At 45.4% G+C, this 24,854-nt stretch overlaps 1 protein-coding gene across 1 annotated transcript in view; it reads left to right on the top strand.

Moving 5' to 3' along the window:
* Nucleotides 1–10,469: 10,469 nt before the first annotated feature.
* The window catches only part of LOC124553233, an 84,926-nt gene continuing 70,541 nt past the window's right edge, over nucleotides 10,470–24,854 (top strand). Inside the window, exons 1-2 of the mRNA XM_047127123.1 lie at nucleotides 10,470–10,700; nucleotides 15,312–15,555. Of these exons, the coding sequence (XP_046983079.1) occupies nucleotides 10,470–10,700; nucleotides 15,312–15,555 (475 nt within the window). The remainder of the gene's footprint in view (nucleotides 10,701–15,311; nucleotides 15,556–24,854) is intronic.

The following is a 24,854-nucleotide window of genomic DNA, read 5'->3' as shown; positions in this document are numbered from 1 at the left end:
CCTGCCCCACGCCTGTATGTTTATGGAAGATGCTAGGACACACACCAGCTATCTCAACTTCCTTTCTCGCACCATCGATCCTACCAGTAGAGCAGGAGTCAGCACTACAGTATATAACAACCAACAGACTCACTTCAGGGAGCGCTGTGTGAGGAGTAGATGTACCCAACTGCTCTCTGTCCTGTATACGAGATCTCTTGTGTTGCACTGCGGACACAGCCAGTCTGCTAACAACAGTTTCACGACCCTGCAACTAAGATCAAACTGAAAAGTCAGGAAGAGATAGATGTGCATTAATCTGTTGCTCCATTGCACCTGGCCAAGACGTGGCAACAATCTCGTGGGCAGTAGAAACGAGATCAGCTAACGCCAATTTCGACGCTGTTCCAAGGAGGACTTCAACCCAAATATCCTTCGCTAGCAATTAGATCAGAGGTGGCCACTTTAGCTGATGAGAAAGCACGTCGCTACTTCCTCATAATATGATGTATGAATGCGGTACACACAAAACTGTAGATGGGAAGGAATGTTGTATTTTACTACCATCTTCACTGAACGGATCCTACTATAACTCTGTGAAGGGTATTGAGTGGACTAGCGTTCACATCGTATACCCGTCACATCACTCTAAGAGACCAAAGTAAACTCTTGTTAGCTTCTGGCCAAGACGATGTGTTACACAGGAGGCCACGAAAACACCGAAGAAAAGCTGTCCAGGTATGGGTGTACTGTGGTCAGGCAGTAAACTGGCGACCCTCCCACCCGGCGCTCGATGCGGAACTACCCCTGGACCACGGCTGCCGAAATATCATAGAAGAATCTGTAACTCATGACGTCGTCACTGTGTTGCATTGGAACTGTTCACGATTTCCTGAGAAATTCTTGTCTATAGAATGCGGCAGCCAAATGCTTTGGCAACAAATTTCTGTGAACATTATTCGACAGATACTTAGTTTGTGCGCATTTGTGTACGTGTTCCTTGTGATGTGTACAGCTTGAGTGCCTGACATCCCCACGCTGTGGCCGTACAGGGAACGCCAACAGAAACCAAAAATGTACAGAAAAAGCCGTGGTACAGTCGGCGCCGTATTTACGAGAGGTAACGATCAAATCACGGTCCATCTTCCCAGATTTAGGTTTTTTGTGGTTTTGCCAAACCACTGCAGAAAACAGTGCGGCCTTCTCTTAAATACGGGTACTGTTGATTTCTGCCCTAATTCTTCTGTAGTGAGAGGCCATGTCGCTACTCGAATGGTCTCGACGTTAAGAGGACTTGAAACTTTAAACATTCTTCCTATTTTTCGAGAGCAGAATTCGCCGCCTCCTTCGAAAACTTGCATGTTCAGTACGGTTTTGCTGAAAAAGCAACAGACAGTGATCCGTATATCAGTTAGGGCACATGCAGAGACTAAATTCACAAAACCCTATGTTATGTATGGGCATATGCAGACACACGTTGGCTGATGCTAACGTTAAAATGTATTCGTGTCCAACAACGTTCACCTCCGTCTTAACCGTTAATTTACGTCTGATGCATTCTATAGTAATTCGCTACTCGCTTGTTCTCTGTCAATATCACGAAAATGTTGTTGCAGTGGGTTGGAGCCTCGTCTTACGGCGCTAGGCAATCGACAGTAGTCATTTATTTGATGTCCACAGGGGGCGCCATAGAACATACCAGCGACACTCCAGGCTCTGGAAAATGAGACAAGTCAATTCCCAGGTTTGGAGTTGTGGAGTACAGTAGAAGGATGCAATTCTCATGTTTGATCAGTAAGTAGATACAGAAGTATTCTTCTGTTGTACACTTTCCTTGTATGGTCTGTATGTGCAGCTTTCACGTTAGTGTACAGTCTAGGGTTAATCTTGTGTATTTTAATAAGTTAGTATTTATTTATCGTATGGCAGCAGTTTCTGTGGCTTCATGCTTTAAGATTTTGAGTTCTCGCTTCACTTGGATTGTATGAGTTTTATCCTTTGGTGTCCTAGACGTGTTAACTAGATGTGCAGCTATGGCATTTGGTCTTACAGCTGCTTTTTGTCGTTGTGCTAGTGGGCTGTTACCTAGTTTTCTTAGCGTAGACCACGCTTGCTTGCTAGATGTTTGGAAATTGAGGCTTTCTACAGTTTCCGTCCCCTTTTGTCTTCTGGCAGCATCCAAGCTGTGAAGCAGTTCATCCGCTATTTCCTGACCTCCGTATTCAAGGAAGCTCTGGTATAGTTCTTCGCTCGTTTGGGACCATCCAAGGATGTATTCTTTGCGGTGCCCTCTTGGTATGTGCTTCTTGGCCGTGCTTATCATGGCACCAACAAATCTTTGGTAATTTTTGCTAGTAGGTAGTATCCATCCCAAACATTTGTCCAGATCTGTGGAGAACCCAGTCCAATTGGCTTTTTTAAAATTCCATCGTGGGCGAGGTATAGAGGTAATTAGGGGAATTTGAGTTCCTACCTCTATTATGATTGGACGGTGCTGACTGTGCGGAAAGTCGGACAGAACTCTACGCGAGGCCGTGAGAGGTTGGTCTCTGTTGTTGGACGAGACGAAACACAGGTCAGGGTTGTATTCCTGTCTCCAGGCAGCTGATTTAAACGTAAATCGATCCTTAGCATCGAATACATGGTATAAGTATTCGTCTTCTGCCCATTTTGCTAGTACTTCTCCATTTGCATCATTGTCTTTATACTTCCACTGTTCATGATGACTACTGAAACCCCCAACGTATGCAGCAGGATGTGGATGAGTTTGAAGAACGTGGGCTGGCCAAGGTGTAGCAGGTGGCTTATAAATATTGGAGACGGTAATGCTTCCGATTTTTGTGATAACGTTATGAATGTCTTCGTTGGTGGATGTAGAAATTAGGAAAGCGTTTTCAGTATCTTGTTTGACATATGTGGCTACTCCATAAGACCTATGATAGGTCGCTTCCAACAGTTCATAGCCTGGTATTTTGCCCCTTTTAATTAGTTGTTGCACTGTATCACAATGAGTTTCCTGTATAGCAACCAAGTCAATGTTGTCATTTTTTAATAGTTTTGATAGAAATTGGCACTTAGCATAGCTTATGCCTTCTATGTTTATGTGACAAATTCGAACCACGGGGCCGAGTTTCCTGGTCAGAGGGACCTGACAAGGGCCGTTTGGTCTGTCTGGTGACATAACTCTTACTGAAAGTTTCTTATAGTCAGGAGATCCTCAGATTATCTGACTGCCAGTATGTGCTAGTTCATTTAGCGTTACCCAGAGTGCATGTGTAGTGTTACACTACGGACGCGAACTAGCTTTACACCCCATAAGTTAGTAAATTGGATAAGATGGTTTCTTAAGGCTGTAGTTACGAGTTTGAAAAGTGGTTGTTTCTTTTATACAATTGCGTGGGTCTAGGAATGGCTAGAGTCAAGGTGTGTCTGTTTGCACATGATTGAGGTGGGGTGGTCAACACTTTGGAGGGAATGGACGTCTGAACCCGGCTGCATTTAATGTTTCCATAACCAGTACATCTTCTTGTTCTGCAACTTATCCACTACCTCAATAAGAACAAATTTGTCATCTTTGCAGCTCTTAACCTTCTGACTATGTGTGTGTGTGAGTGTGTGTATGTACAGGGGCAGGGACTAGTGTCTGTACCACTGGTATAGACAGAACACTACCGCCTGTTACTGCTCTCACCCAGGGCAATGTATAAATTTTCATCGCTCCAGCAGTCATTACATTATCACGCAATGAGTAAATAATTCTTTATTTCTTTCTTTGTCGCTGTGTTTTGTTTCTATCGAACTGCAGATGATACAACGCTCTACTGTCTGCGGTTCTCATCTGAGAGTGTGTACCTCCCTTTAGTTTTTCGAACGAATGTGGAACGCCACATTCACGTTCAGCAGAAATTGGAACAGGAAGTACGAGCTGGTCGCTCAGGGAAAGAATTGGAAAAAAATGAAAACATTAACTCACCAACAAACCCAGGAAAAAATGCCAGTGTTCTACCACCTACTTAATTGACATTAGAATACTTATGTGGCAAGATGGTGCATAAATTTATACGCGTTAGCGTAAATTCACTTGCATTTCTTCAAGACCAGACCCTGATTTCCATATGTCGTCAACCACGTGTCTGCTACCCCTGCACTCGTACATACGTTATGTATATTCCCGTACAGGGGAGACATGTTGCCGGCCGGGGTGGCCGAGTGGTTCTAGGCGCTAAAGTCTGGAACCGCGCGAGCGCCACAATCGCAGGTTCGAATCCTGCCTCGGGCATGGATGTGTGTGATGTCCTTAGGTTAGTTAGGTTTAAGTAGTTCTACGTTCTAGGGGACTAATGACCTTAGAAGTTAAGTCCCATAGTGCTCAGAGCCATTTGATTTGGAGACATTTTAACTGACAGTCGCTTGCCCGGAATCGGCGGATAAATGCGATGCTGAAGTGCCTGTGTTGTTCAGAAATACGATGCAATGTTTCTTCGGACATGCAAGCGTGCATATATGTATGCATGTCCGAAAGAACATTGCACTGTACTTCTGAAGAACAGAGGTAGAAGAGTATGGGACTGACGTAAGAAAATCTCTATCTCGAAGCTAAACTTTGACCGTTATTTTAGTAACACTCTTTGCACAGTCGTTCGTATTCTACAGGTTGGATATCATGAGCAATGTGTCTCAAATTGCCCTGCGAATCAGTATTAAACCTATGGATGCTAATATCTGTAAGTAATGTTTTCAATTGTAGCTAATGACGTAAAGAATTCCTGATACCTCCAACTATTCACTGTCTAGCTTCTTTGCTATATCTGTACTACCACACACTTTGTTCCATTATCTCATTAACGATTCCCCGATACTTGAAGACGTTTGCTGTCACTCGATTCCTTCTATATGTTTCATCCATTCGATTATGTTACTTTTCGTTAGGAACTGGATTTACCCATCTTATTTTCAGCACTATTCTGTGTAGGCTGCTGGCCCTCTACGGGAACCATATGTTGGTCTGGCTCCTGCATAGACGCCCCTTCCGCGTTGTTGGATCTGCAGTACGGCTGTCTGCATCACTGAGGCACGCACGCCACCCCACGGCGGCGAGGGTCTTTCCACCAAACAGTGTAGGCGGAGGAGGGATTGGAATAATTTAGTGTACATTGTCGAATATTTTACTTCGTACATTAACGACATGAGGGTACCACAGATTCTCTGTATTCTCCGTTGTACTGATAATCAACAGGTAAAATTTGCTACTCTGATATCTATATGTCTACTTAATCGATTTAATCTTCTCCTTATATTCTTATATAAAATTTATAAATCAGTTATTTATATCTGTAGATACACAGTTAAAACTTAATGAAGCGGTTTCCAATGGGTGTAGCTATTCGAAACAGAAGAAATTTCTTTTGGATTCCTTGTAGATATTTGACATGAAGTTCATGGTGAGAGTGGCATCATGTAAGCGACAAAGTATGTCAGGGCATACATTTAGGCTCAAAATGGCTCTGAGCACTATGGGTCTTAACATCTGTGGTCATCAGTCCCCAAGAACATAGAACTACTTAAACCTAACTAACCTAAGGACATCACACACATCCATGTCCGACGCAGGATTCGAATCTGCGACCGTAGCAGTCGCGCGGTTCCGGACTGAAGCGCCTAGAACCGCTCGGTCACACCTCCCGGCCATAGATTTAGGTCTAGATGGCAGAGAACGCAGTGAAGCCATGGCAAGGACGATGGATTCAACGTCTTGCAAGGTGCCGATTCAAAAGTGTGCAGCACCTTCCAATTCACTGCTCCTGCCCCACGATGGAAATTCTGAATTTTATTTTTCGTTTTCTGTACTGCTTATCGACGTACCGACAAGAGTCGCCTGCAGTAACGTGTCAGCACTGCAGTGAGTTTGGGTTTGTCTGTGCGCTGCACCCCCTACTGTGTGGACTCGGCCCGTGTCGCTCGCTGGCCTCCCTCGCCCTGTGTTGCTGTGACGCCCACAGCCGGGCTGTCGGAAGTGGGAAGCGGCTCAGACCACAAACAAGATGTTAGCTGCCCGCTGATCGCTAACCGCATGCTGTCACAGGGAGGACATGACGCGCTTCCCACAGCCACACACAGATAAACGCGTGGAGTATTCCTGGCGCACATCCGCAAAGCTCCACTTACGCAAATACGACTTGGAGGCGAGAAATCGCGATCCTGCAATAGTAGCTTCCCAGTAATCGACAGATTTATACCAAACATGTTAGTGAGACACGGCTCTATTCTCCCTTGGCACACAAAACTGCCACTGTTGAAGAAGGAACGAGAGAAATGACTTTAAAAAAAAGGACAGTATCACCAAGAATGGCGATGTTTTGGTGAAAGTCAAAATTTTGCCGGACTTCAATGCGGTATGCTTTTAATAGTTTCCACAACGGAAGTGTGTCTTCACATCTGGCATAAAACCCGCCAGTGTATACATGTCGCCCACACATGTCGCGCGATCGCATTGACGAGGCTTTCAACCAGGTCAAAAACGTACTAATAAACGTCTACCATTTAACAGTAAATATATTGAAGCTATGTTATAAGCAAAAAATGCTCAACACATTGTAGAACAACTTTTATTCTCAAAAGAACGAATAACTTGGAGCAGTGAAAGTTGTATTGTGTCAGAAATGATCAAATCTGTCATCCACACCGTACTCGTACATCCAGCAAACGTGTCTGTAACTGAACAGCCTACAACCACTGGGCTTGTCAAGAAATCACAGTGCGCACCTGCTATTCTTTGTTTCAACTGATACAGGGTCAGTGATTTAACAAGCAGCCGTGTTCACTATACTCCAGCATATTCTGTGTAACGCGCTATGGTAGGTATTAGTTTCCATCAAAGAACACTTCTAGCGAGCGTAGTACTGTATTACGTTCACCAGTAGGATCAGAGACACAAGTTTACGGAACAATCAGGTGAACAAATCGTCAACGCGGATGTAGCATTTCGGCGTACACCGCCTGTGGTATTCGCGTCACTCCGGTTTGCACACGCGAATAACCCAACACTGACGACAGTGTACAGAGCTCTATAGGCCGCCGTTCGACGTGGGACTGCTCCGGCTGCAGTGCTGTGCTGACTGAGGCAGGCGGGGGCGGCCGCAGCGCCTCACCAGCTGCAGCGCCGGCCTCTGCTGCCGCCGTGCGGGGGCGGAGCGACGCCCCGGCGCCGACCGCTCTGCCACTGGGAGACCGCAGCAGGTGGCAGTGGGACAGCTCAGCTCCTTCACTAATACAGTAGGGTATGAGGTGAAAGTAATACTGCATTCACCAATAAACCCCCTATTGAGAGTAAATACCTGAACAGCTATCATTTCTTTCCTTCTGGAAGACAGTATCAGTCATATTTAAATGCCGTTCCACCGCGTCTTTTGAACTTTGCAATATTGTATCGACGCTGTTCACTTGATGAAAGTTACTGAACACCGAATTCAGTACCTATGAAAGACGGAAAAGTCAAACTAATGCTCTTCAAGTAATCAAAACCAATATTTTGATTACAATGTTCATACGACAAATCAAGGTCAGATATTTTCGTTATGGAGTCCAAATATTTCCTCTACAGTCAGCCATGAATCTAACTAGTCAGCTAGATAATTTCTGCCTGACAAAACTCAATTTATCCCTGATCATATTCATAACTATATCATATATTCGTACATCTGGAAGGGGTCAAATTGTCGTCCTTTTACAGAACTGCTGCATAAGCTGCACGTGCTGCGCCACTCTGTGATGCTGTCAGTGGTCACGTGATCACTCTCGCACTCGCAGACGAGCTCCTGCACGTCCACGCAGCCATGACCCCCGCCAGAATCGTCTTATTCCAGGGGCAGCGGCGACAGGGCGCACAGCTACCGCAGCACAGGTAACACAGCTCGTGAGACCAGACTCACAAACTGCTGCGAAACACCCATTAGCAGTGAGACTGTGGGCACCCACGCTTCTAGCTCCTCTCCCCTCAGCCCCCCCTCCCACACACACACACACACACACACACACACACACACACCACAGCATCGACGTGGAGAGCTCGACTGGTTCCGCCAGGGCTTCCTTCACCTGGAAGAAGGAATGGCGCGCCCTGGTCTTCAGCGACGCCAGCAGATACTGCCTGCATCCCAGTGACGGTCGTTTGTGCATATGAAGAAGAGCTGGTGAGTGCTACCTCAAAGAGTGTACTCTTCCGAAACACACTGGCCTTACTGTTCATCTCTGCCGTACCTGGAGAGGACATGCAGAATGTTGTTAAAGCCGCTCTTTTGCTTTTCTTGTAACAGGGTGTGTTGTTCCAAGAGGATAATGCTCGTCCACATACTGCTCATCGACTCAATGTGCCCTGTCAGACGTGTGGCAACTTCCCTGGCTGGCACGATCTTTGGACTCCTCTCCAGTCCAGCACGTGCGGGGTATGATGGGACGACAAGTGACAGGTGCGACATGTCAAGCGAGGACTCTTACACAACGACGTGACATCACGTATCCCAGGGCCGTATTCGCCACCTGTACGACCCACTGGATCACAGAGTCAGCGCCTGTGTTGCCGCCCGTGGTGGCTACGCCACGTGCTAGTATGGATGTCTCAGGTTGGGTCGATGCCTGGTTCGTCCAACCGTGTGTGCTATTCGTCTGTATGTGTTACCACTTCATGTACTCCATATGCAGTGTTGCAACAATAAATCTTGAGTCACCTATTAACCTCCAAAAGCACCTAATTTTTTTCTGCCAGTGTATTAGCAGCCATGAGCGGCAACATTTGCAGACAATAATCCTATACTGTGAGATCATCAGCGTCCATCTTCTACCTCTAGTCCACGCTCGCCATACACATTAAATGACAAGTAACTTGTAATTAAAATAGATAACTTTACACAGAAATGTCCGTGGATCCCTTGTAGGCTTGTTCTAGCTCTACTACTGATGTGCCGACAATGGTTTGCAACTCATACAGGGTGTGGGGTTACAAGCTCAGACATCTAGTTTTAGTCAATTTGTATTAAGGAAGAATATTTAGAAAATGGCAGTTCAAATTTGCCGAAACTAGTCATCACTGTACAATTGCAATTTCAGCAAATAAAGTTTTCGTATCAGAAGACTTCGCCATTTAAAGTTAGTCTTATAAAAGACTCTCTCTGTCCCAGGTAATACAGTAGATGCCACTTTTGTTATAATGAATGTAATCCAAATAGAGATGTACATGGCGAGTCAAAAAGTAATTTGCAACTTTAGAATGATATAGAAATGTATTGAGATAACTTATAGAGCCGGTACATGTACGATTCTGCAGCAAACAACCTCCTTGTACATCAGCCCATCAGTAGCCCATTCCATCAGCAGGAACACCAGCGTTGTGCACAGTTAAGATGGCTGCTTCTACTGGCGTGGAGCGTGCTCGCTGTGTATTCTGGTTCCATGAAACAAACTCTGCAATAACTGTTCGGCGGTTTCATTAAAGATGGCGTGTATGTTCCTCCCACATACTACTGACCTCAGAAGTTGAGTCGCATAGTGCTCAGTGCCATTTTGTTCCTCCCATAGCAAACAATTTGGCCGACCCGAAAATCGAATCTACGCTGCTGTTGCACAAGTTTCGCCCGATTTGCCTCAGTGAATGTGGGAAGAGGAAATTGACTACCAGTGGGATGTGTCTCACTTCATAAATGGTATTCACATCGAAATGAAATGTCACATTTTTTTGTGAAACTTGAGGTTCTTTGCTACAAAATAACACGTCAATCTACTCTTAGGTCATTAGCCTTAGCCACAGTCTTTGGTTTGTTTACACCCTGTGGAAGAAGTAGGAGTTGTTGGCTGTGGAAGGTTTGTTTAGTGCTGTGTGATCAATTCAAATGGAAAACATGAACTACGTTCTCCAAAGTGGCTTGTGAGCAATGGGTAAACTGGTGGATGTTTATTACTGCAAGTAATACCATCAAGACGACCTTGGAGGGTAAGTAATTCTGGATAACTCGCTACATTCTGTGCTTCTTTCTATCGTCTTTTCTATCTTCCCAGGACTACATTTAGACATTAGAACAGCTACGCCAGAGATGGCTGGTCTCGTGACATTTTGCGAAATATCTCATGTGATAAACTAATAATGGGAGGCGCCGCCCAGGGAAGTCGGGCTCGAGGACACGATCTGAGACCACGTTGCTCAGCAGTGTTGTTGAGGCCACAACTACCAATCATTCCTACTTTGCTTTTTTTCTCTTCTCAAAAGTTAAAAATTATATAATTTTCGATTTGGAAATTTCATGTATTATAATTTCGAGAAGTGATTACAGCTGTATCTTACACAAAAAACGACAAAAGACCTCCACGCGGCAGTGCACGGGCAGCGCTGCCCGTGACGTCAGCTGCGCAGCCAGACGCCGCGGTGAGGCGGGGGCCGAGTGCGCTGAGTGGAGCACTGAGGTCCGCAGAAAATTATCAGATGGCGGACCCTGGCTGTGCAAATGCAGGCTCGGAAAAGAAAGAAAATGCAGCCTTTGCTGCAGTCACTCGCGCCGGTCTTCCAGGACGCTTACCACGATGCCGCAGCCGTGGCGGCTACCTCGGCAGTGAGCGCTCAGCCCCCACTGCCTGAGAGGACAGCGCTGGCCGCCACCGTCAGCTGTCGTCAGCCTCCGAAGCACCCACTTGGCTGCCCACTACGTGTTTTCGCGCGGCTGCACAGACAAGTTGTTGTACTGCACTTGCGGCATTCTTAGTGGCCTTCCCTGCACGGAAAGAGAGCTGCCAGTAGTTTGTACCGCTCAGAAGCCGGTGAGACGACTTCTGGCGCCACCCAGCTTTTCAGATTCTTTTTACAGAACAGTCAGCAACCAACTACATCTATCGGACTTCCTTCATTATAACTACCTCCGCGATTTTCCATGACCAATTTCTAGACATCGATTATAAACGAGACATAAACATGGAGCTACCTTTGGGGCCAAAAGTTATATAACTTCTTCTGGTAGGCCATGATTACCTTGGGCTTTGCCTCAAACAAGACTATTTAAGGATATGGAGACAGCATTACGAATCCATGGACTCAGCAAATCAGCAGGGGGCGGTTAAAGTGCTGGAGGCTCTGCAGTGGTGTGGGGCGTGTACAGTTTGAGTGATATAGGACCTCTGATACGTCTAAATACAACTGTGATGGGTGACACTTACGTAAGCATCCTGTCTAACCACCTGCATCCATGCGTGTCCATTGTGCAGTCCGACGTAATTGGCCAATTCCAGGAGGATAATACCACGCTCCACACGTCCGGGATTGTTACAGAGTGGCTCCTGGAACATTATTCTGAATTTAAAAACATCCGCTGGACACCGAACTCCCCAATTGTGAACATTATTGAGCATGTCTGGGACGCCTTGCAACTTGGTGTTCAGAAGAGATCTCCACCCCCTCCTACTCTTACCCTTTTTGTGGACACCCTTGCAGGAGTCACGGCGTCAATTCCCTCCAGCAGTACTTCAGACATTAGTCGAGTGTGTGCCACATCACGTTGCGGCACTTCTGCGTGTTTGTGGGGGCTGCACACGGTATGAGGCAGATGTACCAGTTTGTTTGGCTCTTCAGTCTATATACGTGTGCATGTGCCTATGACTGTTTTTTCACCTACTGGTGCTAGTGCACAAAATCATTTTTACACAGAGAAACGAAGCAGAAAAGAAAAAAATGGTTGACTGGGAAAACAAAGTCCTTATTATTAGTTTTTAATTTGTACATGGAATTAAATGCATATATGGTACACATTTAAATGGAACAAAAAATTGGTTATTAGTTTAAAAGTGTATATGGAATTAAATGTGAAGTATTGTATGTGATTAAATGATGTAAGTAATGTGCATTATAAGAAATACACATGGATCATTTTTTTTTTCAGAAAAAAAGATTCTTAACTAAAAAACTATTAGTTATTGTTTAGTTATATCATTGTTATTTTAATGAAAAGAACCTAATCACTACAAATGACTAGCCAGATGTAAATGATGAAAAAGAAGGATTTCCTTAAATCGATATTGTAAGATGTGGCTAGTTATTTACAGTGTGTTGCATTACACTTGTCTTTTCTTCAATAATAGACACCTTACATATCAGCAAAAAGTAAACTTCAAGGTAAAACAATAGGAACAAAAAAAATTATATACAGTCACAGCAGCTTCGCAAAACATTACCCCTGAGTTAGAGTAACTATATATAATTCATTATTAACATTAAAGTACTGACTGCTGCCGGCCACTCTCTGTGACGTGCCACCCCTCTGGCTGCCCTCCAGCTGCGGCGTCAGCACTGCTGTGGCGGCCGTGGCTGGCTGGCTGGGTGGGGAGCTGGCTGCTGGCTGCTGGCTGCGGCCCCGCCTCTGCAGGTCTACTCTGCAGGAGGGCTGGCGGCTCCCCACCCAGCCAGTGGCCCCATGAGGCCCGCGGCGGCAGCTCGCCACAGCACTGCCCGGTCGACACGTGCGCCACAGAGCCGTCTCGCGCACAGTGCTGGAGACTCCCGAGTGAGCACTGGCTCATGGCACGTTTATATGCACTTGAATGATGAAGATTGGTGCGCACTGAGGCAGGAAGAACAATTTATTCTGTATTTTCTTTATTTACATATGTACGTTTTATACTCATTGTGGCCGGCCGGGGTGGCCAAGCGGTTCTAGGCGCTACAGTCTGGAACCGCGCGACCGCTACGGTCGCAGGTTCGAATCCCGCCTCGGGCATGGATGTGTGTGATGTCCTTAGGTTAATTAGGTTTAAGTAGTTCTAAGTTCAAGGGGACTGATGACCTTAGAAGTCAAGTCCCATAGTGCTCAGAGCTGTTTGAACCATACTCGTTGTGTAGGGCAATGTTTTTCGAGGAGTTGCTTCATATGAGCCTTAAATTCAGCTTGTATAGTATTCTGTCCAACAAGTGCCTCAACACATACATGAGTAGACATACCATACCTAAATTCTGCTCGAATGGACCTCAAACTAATAGACTCTCCTGGCACAGCGACAATACATGCATTCATACATTGCTCCTGTTAACTCAGATACCAGCACGTCTGTCTGTCTGTAGCAGTCGCTAAGATGCAGTATAAATCATCCAAATTCTCCACACTAGTATGTTTTATTTAAATGCGCATATCCCCTGAAGTTGATTCAGTCATAGCTTCCCTGTACATATGCACTGTTGAATCCCTCCTCCCATACATTTTAATGTCGGTTGGTGATTGAAATGCAACTTAATATGTTGTCATCTACTTCTTTGTATACTCCCTCATGCTACGCAGCACGTCTGTCTGTCTGTAGCCATCCCAAACTCACTGTCGCGTTCTAGACCTACATTCACGCATTTGAATAGACTAACAGTAAAATTATATGTCTTGGTGATAAGCAGTACACTTAACTGAGACTTGCCGCCTTGGGGAAGCTCTGATGTCTAAAAGTAGAAAGACTGCAGGTCTGATAAATCTGGATGGTAGGCCGCGGCTTGCTGCTGCAGTTCACCTGGAGTTCATTGGCCTGGTGTAAAAATACATAGGTATAATCCAATATATCTGTTTTTTTGGCCCATCCCTGGTGACAGCACTTTGCGATGTTCTTTTCACTACTCAGTACTGACCTGAAATGATACTTATTGGGCGAAAGCAGTGTTGGGAGGGGAATGGAGGGGTTTGGAGTGGGGAGGGAGGGGTGAGTGGATGGCAGCTGTGTCTGCTGTAAAAAAAAAAAAAAAAAAAAATGTTGACAGATCGTGAGGCAACGATTTGCTCGCAGGCCACAGTGATCCCGTTGTATGGTCCCTCACTGCAGTCTGTTAACGAACGAACAAGCATACAGAATAGGTGAGTGGTTGGAAAATTTCTTAATAACAAAACCCCTTACATTGTACTCGACAGTCAGTGCTCATGAGAGACAAACGTATCGCCAGGAGTGCCCCAGAACATAATCTGACAGACAGGATAAGCTGATGGTGCTGTGGTGTACAGGGAGACGTAATTGTTGAATTACTGTAGGAGAGTGCAAGTTGTCTTAAGCAAAATTTGTTGGTAAGATGAATGGTAGTTAGGTCTAAATGTAGAAACATTCGAATACAGCAGTAGCCGTGCGCTACTTGACAGTCACGTCGATTAGATGTCTAGCTGTGACGTTGCAAAGCGATATGGAATGGAATGAGCATGTAAGGGTACAGCACAGAAAGTGAATGCTCGACTTCGATTGGGGGAATTATAGGAAAGTACGGTGAATGTGTAGAAGACATAGGACACTAGTACAACCCATTCCTGAGTACTGTTTGGGTGTTTTGGATCTACAAAAGGCCATATTGAAGCAAGACATCGAAGCAATCGAGAACTGTGCAGCCAGATTTGTTACCTCTAGGTTCGAACTCCACGCTAGTGTTATGAAGGTGGTTTGGGAGCCCAAACAGGAGCCCCTGCAGGGAAGACGATGTTATTTTGGAGGAACACTATTGAGCAAATCTAGAGAACCGACATTCGAAGCTGACTGCAGCACGATTTCAATGGCGTCAAAGTCCATTTGCTATAAGGAGCACTAAGATATACGAATTAGGGTGTCTGTGGAGGCATATATATAGTCGCTGTATATACCAGCGTTATACGAAAGGATATGACTGGCGGTGGTGCAAGGCAACTTCCGCCATGCACCATATTGTGACTTATAGAATATGTATGTAGATGCATATGTACCAGTACTCAGCATGCCACCTGGCGGTGTGTGGCGGAAGATTCTTCAAGCATCGCCAAGTGACAGTCTCTTTACTGGGCTTGCCGCATCGTCTAGGTGTTATGCAAGCAAAACACAGTCTTTGGCTCGTCTTCCCTAGAAGATTTGATCGTTCCTATTTAAGTTGGTCCTAATTGTAATACCTTGGGATTTAGCTGAAACGGCACCCTTTCGATTTATGTGACTCATCGAGTAAAAGAAATATAACGGATTCCTTCTAGTTCTCCTGTGGATGACGTAACACTTTTCATTATTTAGCATCAACTGCCACTTACCGCACCGCGCCGATAACCTCTCTATATCATTTTGCCATTGTGTCTGATCCTCCGATGACTTTACTAGATGCTAGAAGACAGCATCATCTGCAAACAATGGCTGCTCAGATTGCCTCCTAAATCGTTTTTATAGATTAGGAACAGCACAATGACTACAAAATTTCCTTGGGGAAGGGCAGATACCACGTTTGTTTTACTCGACGACTTTCGTGAACTCTCACCAGGCAAACAGGAATACGGCGGTCATCCGGATGAGAGGCGTCACGCCACGCTTCCCGTGGTTTGGCCGTCCTGCGGCAGACTTCCGCTGCGCCCGCCGTCATATTGAGCGCGCGCTCCCTGCGGCGCGCACTGCTTCTGTTTGCTCCCCAGTGTCGACAGCGGACAATGCAGCCGGCGGGCGTAATTGCCACAGTGGCAGCTCTGCTTGCAGCAAACGGGACCTCCTCGGTGCTGGACTGCGTCTGCAGCCACCTCGACTCTGGCAGAATCTCTGAAAGTTTCCGTACAGCTATCACGCTATGGGACTACTGTGTTGATGAAGGTAAGTGCTTTTTCGTGCAGTACCGACTGACAAGACCTTATGCACAGTGCAGTTTTCAGTCACGCACAGGCGCCTTGGCTTACACATACTCTTATCAAAGATTATACCTTTTTTTCCCTGACAGTGAAGGACCGCATTGGGGACAAACTGCACTTCATTCTCACCCTTTTCGGTCAATGTACTTTGTAACACCCATTCGCAAGTGAAAAAATATCATAAAGTACGATTTGGAAAGACGGTAAATTAAGCATGTATATTTCCGAACTGAGCCCAAAACGTTTCTCATATGTGGGAGGATAGATGGAAGTAAGATGTTGCGAAATACAACGTGTAGATTCTTTAAAACCGAAGCACCTTCGTGCAGAATTTCTGCCGTACCTCGTCATAACAGCACCCTTTACGTATTTTCCGTAGTTCTGTATTCTACATAATCGTGGACATTGATATTACAATAAAAAACAATTCACAATGAATATAGTGATGTCAAACGGCTCTTAACTACTTAACGTACAGCGATATATTTATAAGAAAGAAAATGAAATACAAACTAAGAACAAAATTTCGATCGTTGCCAAGCACAATGAAGAGTGGAAAGTTCCGAGTGACAAGAGAAAATGGTGGGCTGCATTCTGCGCTTCAGAAATTAACATTCGCCGTTGTGTCATCGCGGTGCAGAGGACGTATCCCTAGCGGTACAGCACAGACATCGGTGGCTGATGCCTCAAGTGGCTGGGACGGAGTTCACTACCTTGACTGCACTGTGCAACTTACCTTTCCGAACAGTTTAATTTCCTAAATTAAGTATAATATTTTTGTAGTTCTAAAATTACCTTACAATGAGCCTGAAAACGTTCGTAGGGTTGAATCGCCTGTAGACGTATAGAAAAAGACCATCCTCCTTTCCTTTTTCGTGATGGATCTATGACTCTGTCGTTGAAATTTGGAAACCTGTGAATCGTTTTCTTTGCAACAGATACCACGGCAAGATGAGACAGCCTATCTTCATCTCTGGTACTTCTAAGAAACTGTTTGATCCGCGACAACGTGCGGAAACACGTCTCTGCTTCACAGCTTCTCATGGGACAGCAGCCGCTGATTTCAGCAGGTTCCTGACGTCGCCAAAAGGTTCTTGCAGATTATTTTCAATGACAAACTTTATAAGGGCTCCCGCGTTTTTTTTTTCTTGAAACCTATTTCGAGAATAAATGGTCTGCAGCTCTGTTTTTAACTCAGCTTTACTTAAAAAATTGATAGGACTGCGTAACAGCAGACAGAACATTTTCAGGACACTAATTTTTCAATGAAAGAAAGAAGCGGTGTTTGAGTAAATTAGAGGGCAACAAGTGGCTGCAGAATTCAAACCTCTCTTTCTTCTGTGATACCATTACCATTGTCTCTAATTTTAAAAATTTCGTTTCGGAATGATGCTGCTGCTTACTTTATTGAGAGGCCACCAGTGGTATATTTTTGAAATTGGCTGTACTAGATGTTCACGTAGGGCATGCATACATATTATAAAAATGGATATATGTATGTGTGTGTGTGTGTGTGTGTGTGTGTGTGTGTGTGTGTGTGTGTGTGTGTGTGTGTGTGGTTTGCAGATGTACCACATCCCCTCCTGGACCGATTTCAACCAAACTTGCTACACACATCTCTTACTGTCAGCAATGAATTGCTGTGGGGGTAATAACTACTCATCTATCATAGTTCAGGACACATAACGTCATAAACAGTTACATGCACGACAAATTGCCTCATAATGCATGACGTCTAAATTTACTGCTTCTTCCCCACCACCTCTGATCACAGCACATTCTGCACACAGTACCGATGTACACCAGGGAATGTACCTGCAAAGTCGTGTCATTGTATGACGCAAGGCCCAGGAAATGTGGCGTCATGAGTGATGAGCTGTGTGAAGAAATGCCGCGTCATGTATGAATTTTTAATACATTTATTCGTTAGAGCTGAGACACACACAGAGTCGAGTCCACTTAAGAGAAATCCCCGATACCTGGTAGAGCTTTCAACATCTTTCAGCTGCGAAGCGCAAACGACTGTAGGCGAAAACATTAGCCACCTGTAGGGCTGTGAAGAGTCTATGCAGGCGTTTACAGAATCACGGTCTAGACATGAGAATAAGCTGTGCTTACACTTCTGTAAATTATGCGTATTTCTTTGTGCGACTGTTTCGTGATTTTAAAAGTGTTTTCACGAATACATATAAATGAAATTATTTCGGTATTACAGAAAAACACAGTTCAATTTTTGTTTTCATATCTCATAGGAAATTGCCAAATGAACACCTCTACATTGCTGGGTTTGTCAGCTAGTTATTTTTATAAGATATCCCTAACCGAAAGGAAAATTTTGTGTGACAGAGTTTTATCCCTAGACCACATGTCTGATTTACATTTGTTGTCTGGCTGCTGGTATCTTCAATGTGTTTAAGACATTCTGGAGTGGCCTCTCTGTTCTCATTAACTGTGAGCACTTTTCACGATTTAAAGTTCCATGTAATGGCCGATCCGTGTGGGATTCTTTGTTTCACAACTGCATCTGGAACAGCCACTTTTCGAGGCGAATGACAGAAAAGTATTGCTACCTCTGCAGTAGTTCCGAAAAACGGTTTCATTTGTTTGTTTCGACTTGTCGCTTGGGCAAAAATTAAGTTCAGTGAATTTTCATAACAATGTACGTAATACACGAAATTATGCCCTTATATTACAGTTGATTGGATTTCTGTATGATGGTCACGCATGACGCTGGCGCCATCATAAATTTGAGATATTACGTTTTCTTTCGTTTCTTGGACAACATCGGCGAGTACATCTTTAATTGATTCAGCCAAGGAGGTAGCACTGATAAGCGATTGATTTGAAAACATGCAAAATCTTTCAACCGGCTCTTCAGCAGATAACAGAAAACGAAATACTACCAGTAACTGAAATTTAGAAGCTACATCAGATGTTTCATCCGCTAACAGAGACACAAAAACTGTCTCCGATAGTTCTGCATTATCTTCGTCCTGACACACATGTAACGTACAGTCCAATAAATTCTTCTGTATACCACTGGGTGCACCTAAAAGACAGCAGCATTGCTCACCTGCTCTTTCACATCCGCAGCTGACGCGGAAGTGAAGTTTACCCGTTCCCTAAGTATTCTAGGACTGTTAGATTCTACTGTTTCATCATGTACACATAGCGCAAGTTCAGACTCACTGCAGAACTTTATCTTGGAAAGAACATAGCGAGTTTGTCTTATATCGCCGTTCTGTCTTCCAGTATTTTGCCTGAAAGCTAAGATGTTGCATAATTTCTGTTTTTCCAAGGACTGATAAAGCTAAAAAAGCATTCTTATGTCCAATAGATTCCCCACACTTCTTAACCTTCTCTGTTAGATGACTTACAAGGAAACTGTTAAGTGCGACGTCGCAGGAACAGTCTTTAGTAAGGCTTATTCGAAAGTGAAAATTATGACCAGAAAAATATTAACTGGTGATGACGCACCATGTTCACAGAAAACGAGAGTCTGGGATGCGCAGAGATCAACCTTCTATGGGGTGCATGTATTACACCTCACAAAATGGACATCATCGACATCCAAGAAATGTAAGAAACAAACCATTAACTTGGACCACGGAAACCGAATAAAAATGGCGCGTCTCAATGATCACAAAGGTTCGCACCATCGAGATCAAAGACGAGCTCCTTGGTAGCTACGAAGCGTGCAAGGCATCCAGTCTTGAAGAATGCATACAGAAATCACATTGGAGTAACATGGTGACGAGAACTGATGGAAAGTGATGGCGTGCAACCGAATGCGAAACAGCCTGTCGTGGAGCGTATCGTGAAACTGGCTGTCCTTTAAGGCGTTGATGCAGATAGTGCAATAATATGTTTTACACGCACAGAAAAGACAAACATGTGGAGGTTGAATTCATCTGGTGGTTCCAGGTGATATGAACTGCAATGTCACACACTTTCCAGGAGCGATAGTTTGTTCTTTAGGAGTTTACTTTTATACGCAGACTACGAATCAAACAAAAGCAACTTATTTTGACGAGCTATTAGCCAAATGCAGTGTTCATACCATAGTTGCAGTTATCTAACGCCCGTTCTCCCACTCTTGCTTGCTATGATGTAAATATCCCCTACTGCCCTTGCCAAAGTCACTCACATGAGAAAGGATCAAGGGGCGCAAAGCAACTCTTAGTTCTTGCAGAGCAATGAATAGTGTTCCAGCATATTTACCATCCGGTTAAAGAGTCAGTTAATTGTATACGAATTGATATTCCATGATCTTGATAGAATTCTCTTGATACCTTTAATTTCCAGGGTCCCTTTCATATGTGTTTCCTCTTCAAACGCAGATTGGTTGCAGTTGAAAACAAATTCCTTACTCAACGATAAGATAAGTTTGAATATCTCCCCTACAAATTTCTGGGCCGATTCCGTAGTATGCTGCGCATCGTCAAGCTTCGTTTGAAATTTCATTGTCCTACAATTCTGTAGCACAGTTTGACGTTAAGCAAGCATCCACTATTTCTCTTCAAATCACTATATGTACGTCGCGCGCAGTTTGATGTGGATAACGTAGTAGGTCACCAGCATCTACATCCTGTAAATTGTATCGAGCATCCTCGAAACGCGAAAACATCAGTTTTTGTGACAAGTGCGTCTTGTCTGTTCCATAACCGTAGTTTTTCTTATGCACTAATGGTCATATTTCTGCGAACTTCTTCAAAATACACTACTGGCCATTAAAATTGGTACACCGCGAAGATGACGTGCTACAGACGTGAAATTTAACCGACAGGAAGAAGATGCTGTGATATGCAAATGATTAGCTTTTCAGAGCATTCACACAAGGTTGGCGCCGGTGGCGACACCTACAACGTGCTGACATGAGGATACATTCCAACCGATTTCTCATACACAAACAGCAGTTGACCGGCGTTGCCTGGTGAAACGTTGTTGTGATGCCTCGTGTAAGGAGGAGAAATGCGTACCATCACGTTTCCAACTTTGATAAAGGTCGAATTGTAGCCTATCGCAATTGCGGTTTATCATATAGCGACATTGTTGCTCGCGTTGGTAGAGATCCAATGACTGTTAACAGAATATGGAATCGGTGGGTTCCGGAGGGTTATACGGAACGCCATGCTGGATCCCAACGGCCTCGTATCACTAGCAGTCGAGATGACAGGCATGGCTGTAACGGATCGTGCAGCCACGTCTCGATCCCTGAGTCAACAGGTGGGGACGTTTGCAATACAGCAACCATCTGCACGAACAGATCGACGACGTTTGCAGCAGCATGGCAAAACTTCATTTTTTCGGATGAATCCAGGTTCTGCTTACAGCATCACGATGGTCGCATACGTGTTTGGCGACATCGCACTGAACGCACATTGGAAGTGTGTATTCGTCATCGCCACACTGGCGTATCACCTGGCGTGATGGAATGGGGTGCCATCGGTTACACGCCTCGGTCACCTCTTGTTCGCATTGACGGCACTTTGAAGAGTGGACGTTACATTTCAGATGTGTTAGTACCAGTGGCTCTGCCCTTCATTCGATGCCTGCGAAACTCTACATTTCAGCAGGATAATGCACGACCGTATGTTGCAGGTCCCATATGGGCCTTTCTGGATACAGAATATGTTCGACTGCTGCCCTGGCCAGCACATTCTCCAGATCTCTCACCAACTGAAAACCTCTGGTCAATGGTGGCCGAGCAACTGGCTCGTCACAATACGCCAGTCACTGCTCTTGATGAACTGTGGTATCGTGTTGAAGCTGCATGGGCAGCTGTACCTGTACACGCCTTCCACGCTCTATTTGACTCGATGCCCAGGCGTATCAAGGCCGTTATTACGGCCAGAGGTGGTTTGTCTGGGTACTGATTTCTCAGGATCTATGCACAGAAATTCCGTGAAAATGTAATCACTGTCAGTTCTAGAATAATCTATTTGTCCAATGAATATCCGTTTATCATCTGCATTTCTTCGTGGTGCAGCAATTTTAATGGCCAGTAGTGTATATTCGTAATTGTTGTTTTCCTATGCCACGGATGATTTTCCAAATACAAAATTACGTTTAGTACCAACAGCTAGGACAACGACTGTCCTTCAGTACGTTTCACTGGAAACAGCAACTGGGGCTCCCTGTCCGACAGCGTCGATGAAGTGCCCCACACCTGTCTCAGTAACACTTTCTTTCTATTGCCGTGCACGTGTCACCACCACTATACGCCTTTTGTACATTGTCCGCACGACACCACCCATTCCACTGCCTCATTTGCAGAAAGGCTAATCCTTCATCTGCCACTTCTTTCTCACTCAGCGAAATTTCTTGGGATTCTTTCTGACGGAATCTCAACTTGGGCTACTGTTACTGAAGATATAACGCTATGTTTGCTTTGTTTATCGTTGCCATTGCTCTGCTTTGTATCAACACCATTAGCACTGTAGCACTATCGTGAGTTACTCGTCGACTAAGCAGTTCAGCTACGCTCCGTAGCCTCGTGCTGTCGACAGCATTTGATAGCTCCAGTCCCTCCCCCTGTTGGCATCTGCAGCCAGTGTTGTGTTAGCACGGTAGGCAAAATGTGGGGCGTCAAATGACGTTAGATCTGACATGTCAAGGCATGTACAGCTTGTGCCTTTACCCTTAGCTAACAGCAAACACGGAAAACAAAATGGGTTATTGGTAGGAGTGAAGCAGGAAATGCAAATGTTGCTTTTACAAACATTTACGTTAAAAGAGCTGCAGAATGCCTTACCTCAGCTTGTTTACGCTTGCCTTAACTCGAGCTGAGGCGGCGGCCTCTGAATTTCATAATTCCCTTCGAAGCTTTAAGGTGTTTCATCTAGAGAGATGTACTCCCGCAATTTCATTACTTCACACTAATTATATTTTTGGCGCTGCTATTTTTTTCCGCCAGTATATTAATGGCGATCTTTCCCGTCACTCCTGTCTGCTGTAGGAATGCCCATAAACTTCCTCACGGAGGTTCAGAAGTGAAAGTGAACCTTGGCAATCCCGCGTAATGCTTTCAGTCATACACTTGCTATTTGAACAAGATAAAATATCACACGATAAAAACTAAAGATGAAGAAAAAATGATCTCATACGAGGCAGAATCGAAGTACGATTGTTTCATGACATATATTTATAATCTGCACAACCAGCTCTTTTCTGGGGCTTGTAGAGTTTCCAGACTAATAGAGGTTCCAGGCTGTGGCTGGAGTGTGTTCCCACGGCCGGAGAACGCGAGCGGCCCGCGGCGCGAGTCGTCCCGTGCGGGGGTGGGGGCCGTGGCCCGCTGCGCGGGAGGCCGGCCTGCCTGCAGCCAGACACACAGGTCGGGGAGTACGTGGAGGAGGCGCGCCAGTCGGCCGTAAACACACTTTCACTTAATCAAAATAGGAGTAGTTTCCTTTCGTTACAGTGATTGTCAGGGAAAGTCCCTCAGTCATTGGCCGTAACTGTGGCATTATTCCAGTACGGGAAGCTTCAAGTATCGCTGCACAGTTGACGGGGACAGGCTCTCGCGAGAATACATCGCAGGTTACGGAGAGCGCCAAGTGAGTCAGTCGGCCCTCAGACACGACGAGGCGGAGGTCTCCGTGTTGTGCCAGGAGCGTGGACTTCCCTCTGTACGAGTCAATTACGTTCATTGATATCAGGTGTGCATTACTCGAACGTTCGCAGTGGTTAATTACAATAGGCATACAGCAATGGCATCCCGATTTTTCGCTTAACATTAGCAGCTGCCCACAGTCCCATCAGAAGCGACTGTTTGTATGTTTACAGCCCGGTAGCCACACCGACGGCGAGAGACGTCATCAGAATTAGCCGTCTCACTGGGCAGTACGATACTTTCAGAATGTTTACCGGCGAGGTCAGCTCACCGCCGAGGTAGCCTCAGCTGGACTCCCTAAGCGAAGCGGATCTGACGAGTGCAGCTGTGCGGCCCTAACCGTCTGTTCCTTCACAGAGACATTACGCTTTCTTCTTTCCTTTTGCTTCATTTTGCAGTCTAACTCACTGAGGGTTTTGTCACGCATTTGCTCAAAAAGACGTGAGTCCCTCGTGAGCGAATGAGCAGGCAGAATATCTTTTGTGTGTCCAGAGATTCTGCCGTAAACTTTCTGGCGGATGAGAACAGATCAGCGCTTTTTAGTCCAAAGCCACTCTCTGCCACTCAGTGGCTTCATTGCTGCTTTATCTGCGGCGAGGAACCGTATGTCAACCGCACTTGCATATCAGTCGACAATTTCGATTAATTCTAAAATGATCTCAACATTTGATGAGTACTTAGCTATTACATTTGTTTTCTCTCTGCTCCGTAAGCGCTGAAGGTTCCCACACAAGTACAAAGGGACAGAAGTGCAGGTACTGCCTCGGAAGTGTACAGAACAACGAATGGCAGCGCCTCTGCTACTTACCTAACGAGATACCCTGGGTAATCACGGCTACAGCTAAGAGGAAAATACAGCTCAGAGGCGGATCCCAGAGATTAAAGCGAGAGGAGAGTGGTATGCCGATTGCATCATTGGGAATTCCAGCTTTTCAGGCTGCAGTTATTTGACTGTGACGCAGTACTTGGCAGGTAGACTGTGATGAGACAGGCTAAGTTTGCGGCGCTCCAGGAGATGAGAGTACAGAATGCCTGGGGTCGTCATTCACGGCCCAGCCTGGACTGGAGATCTGAAGTCACCAGGAAAGGCTCCCACCGGCTGCCGCTCGAGTCCGGAGCGCCCTGCCGCCTGCAGCCCAGCTGCCTCTCGGCCAGCCTGGAGTCTCCTCTCCAGCCCCGCACTGCCAGCTCTGACACCAACGTGAGACTGTATCTGCTCTGGCGTTCTGCAAAGATCTCTGAGCGCGGGTCCAAATGTCTTAGCCCCAATCTCGCCAACCAAACCAGTTAACGATAAGTGCGATCTTCACTTAAATATTACTGTCTGCGCCTAGCCAGGTACTTCGCACGTTCCTGTGGTAGCGGTGCTAACTCTGTCAAGCTGGGGCAGAACAGCATGGCTGACATGCGACATTAAATTATTTTGTTGAAAGGATGTCGAAAATATCGCAAGCGAGCTGTCTCAAGGACTCAGAAATGTAACAGCTGCGATCAGTGTAACCAATTACGTATTGTATACCGAGTGGCTCCCTGTGAGATGGGCGAGAGTGCAACGTGGCACTCTCCGCTCTGCTCAGGGCCTCGATGCACGGATCGTCCACACCGATGCTGCAGTCAGAACCTCGGCTCATACGGAATGACGGCACAGT

This window comes from Schistocerca americana, chromosome 11 (assembly GCF_021461395.2).
Source record: "Schistocerca americana isolate TAMUIC-IGC-003095 chromosome 11, iqSchAmer2.1, whole genome shotgun sequence".
NCBI classification, from domain to species: domain Eukaryota; kingdom Metazoa; phylum Arthropoda; class Insecta; order Orthoptera; family Acrididae; genus Schistocerca; species Schistocerca americana.
Note: the sequence above shows the minus strand (reverse complement) of the source record. Positions and strands in the feature narration are given on the sequence as shown.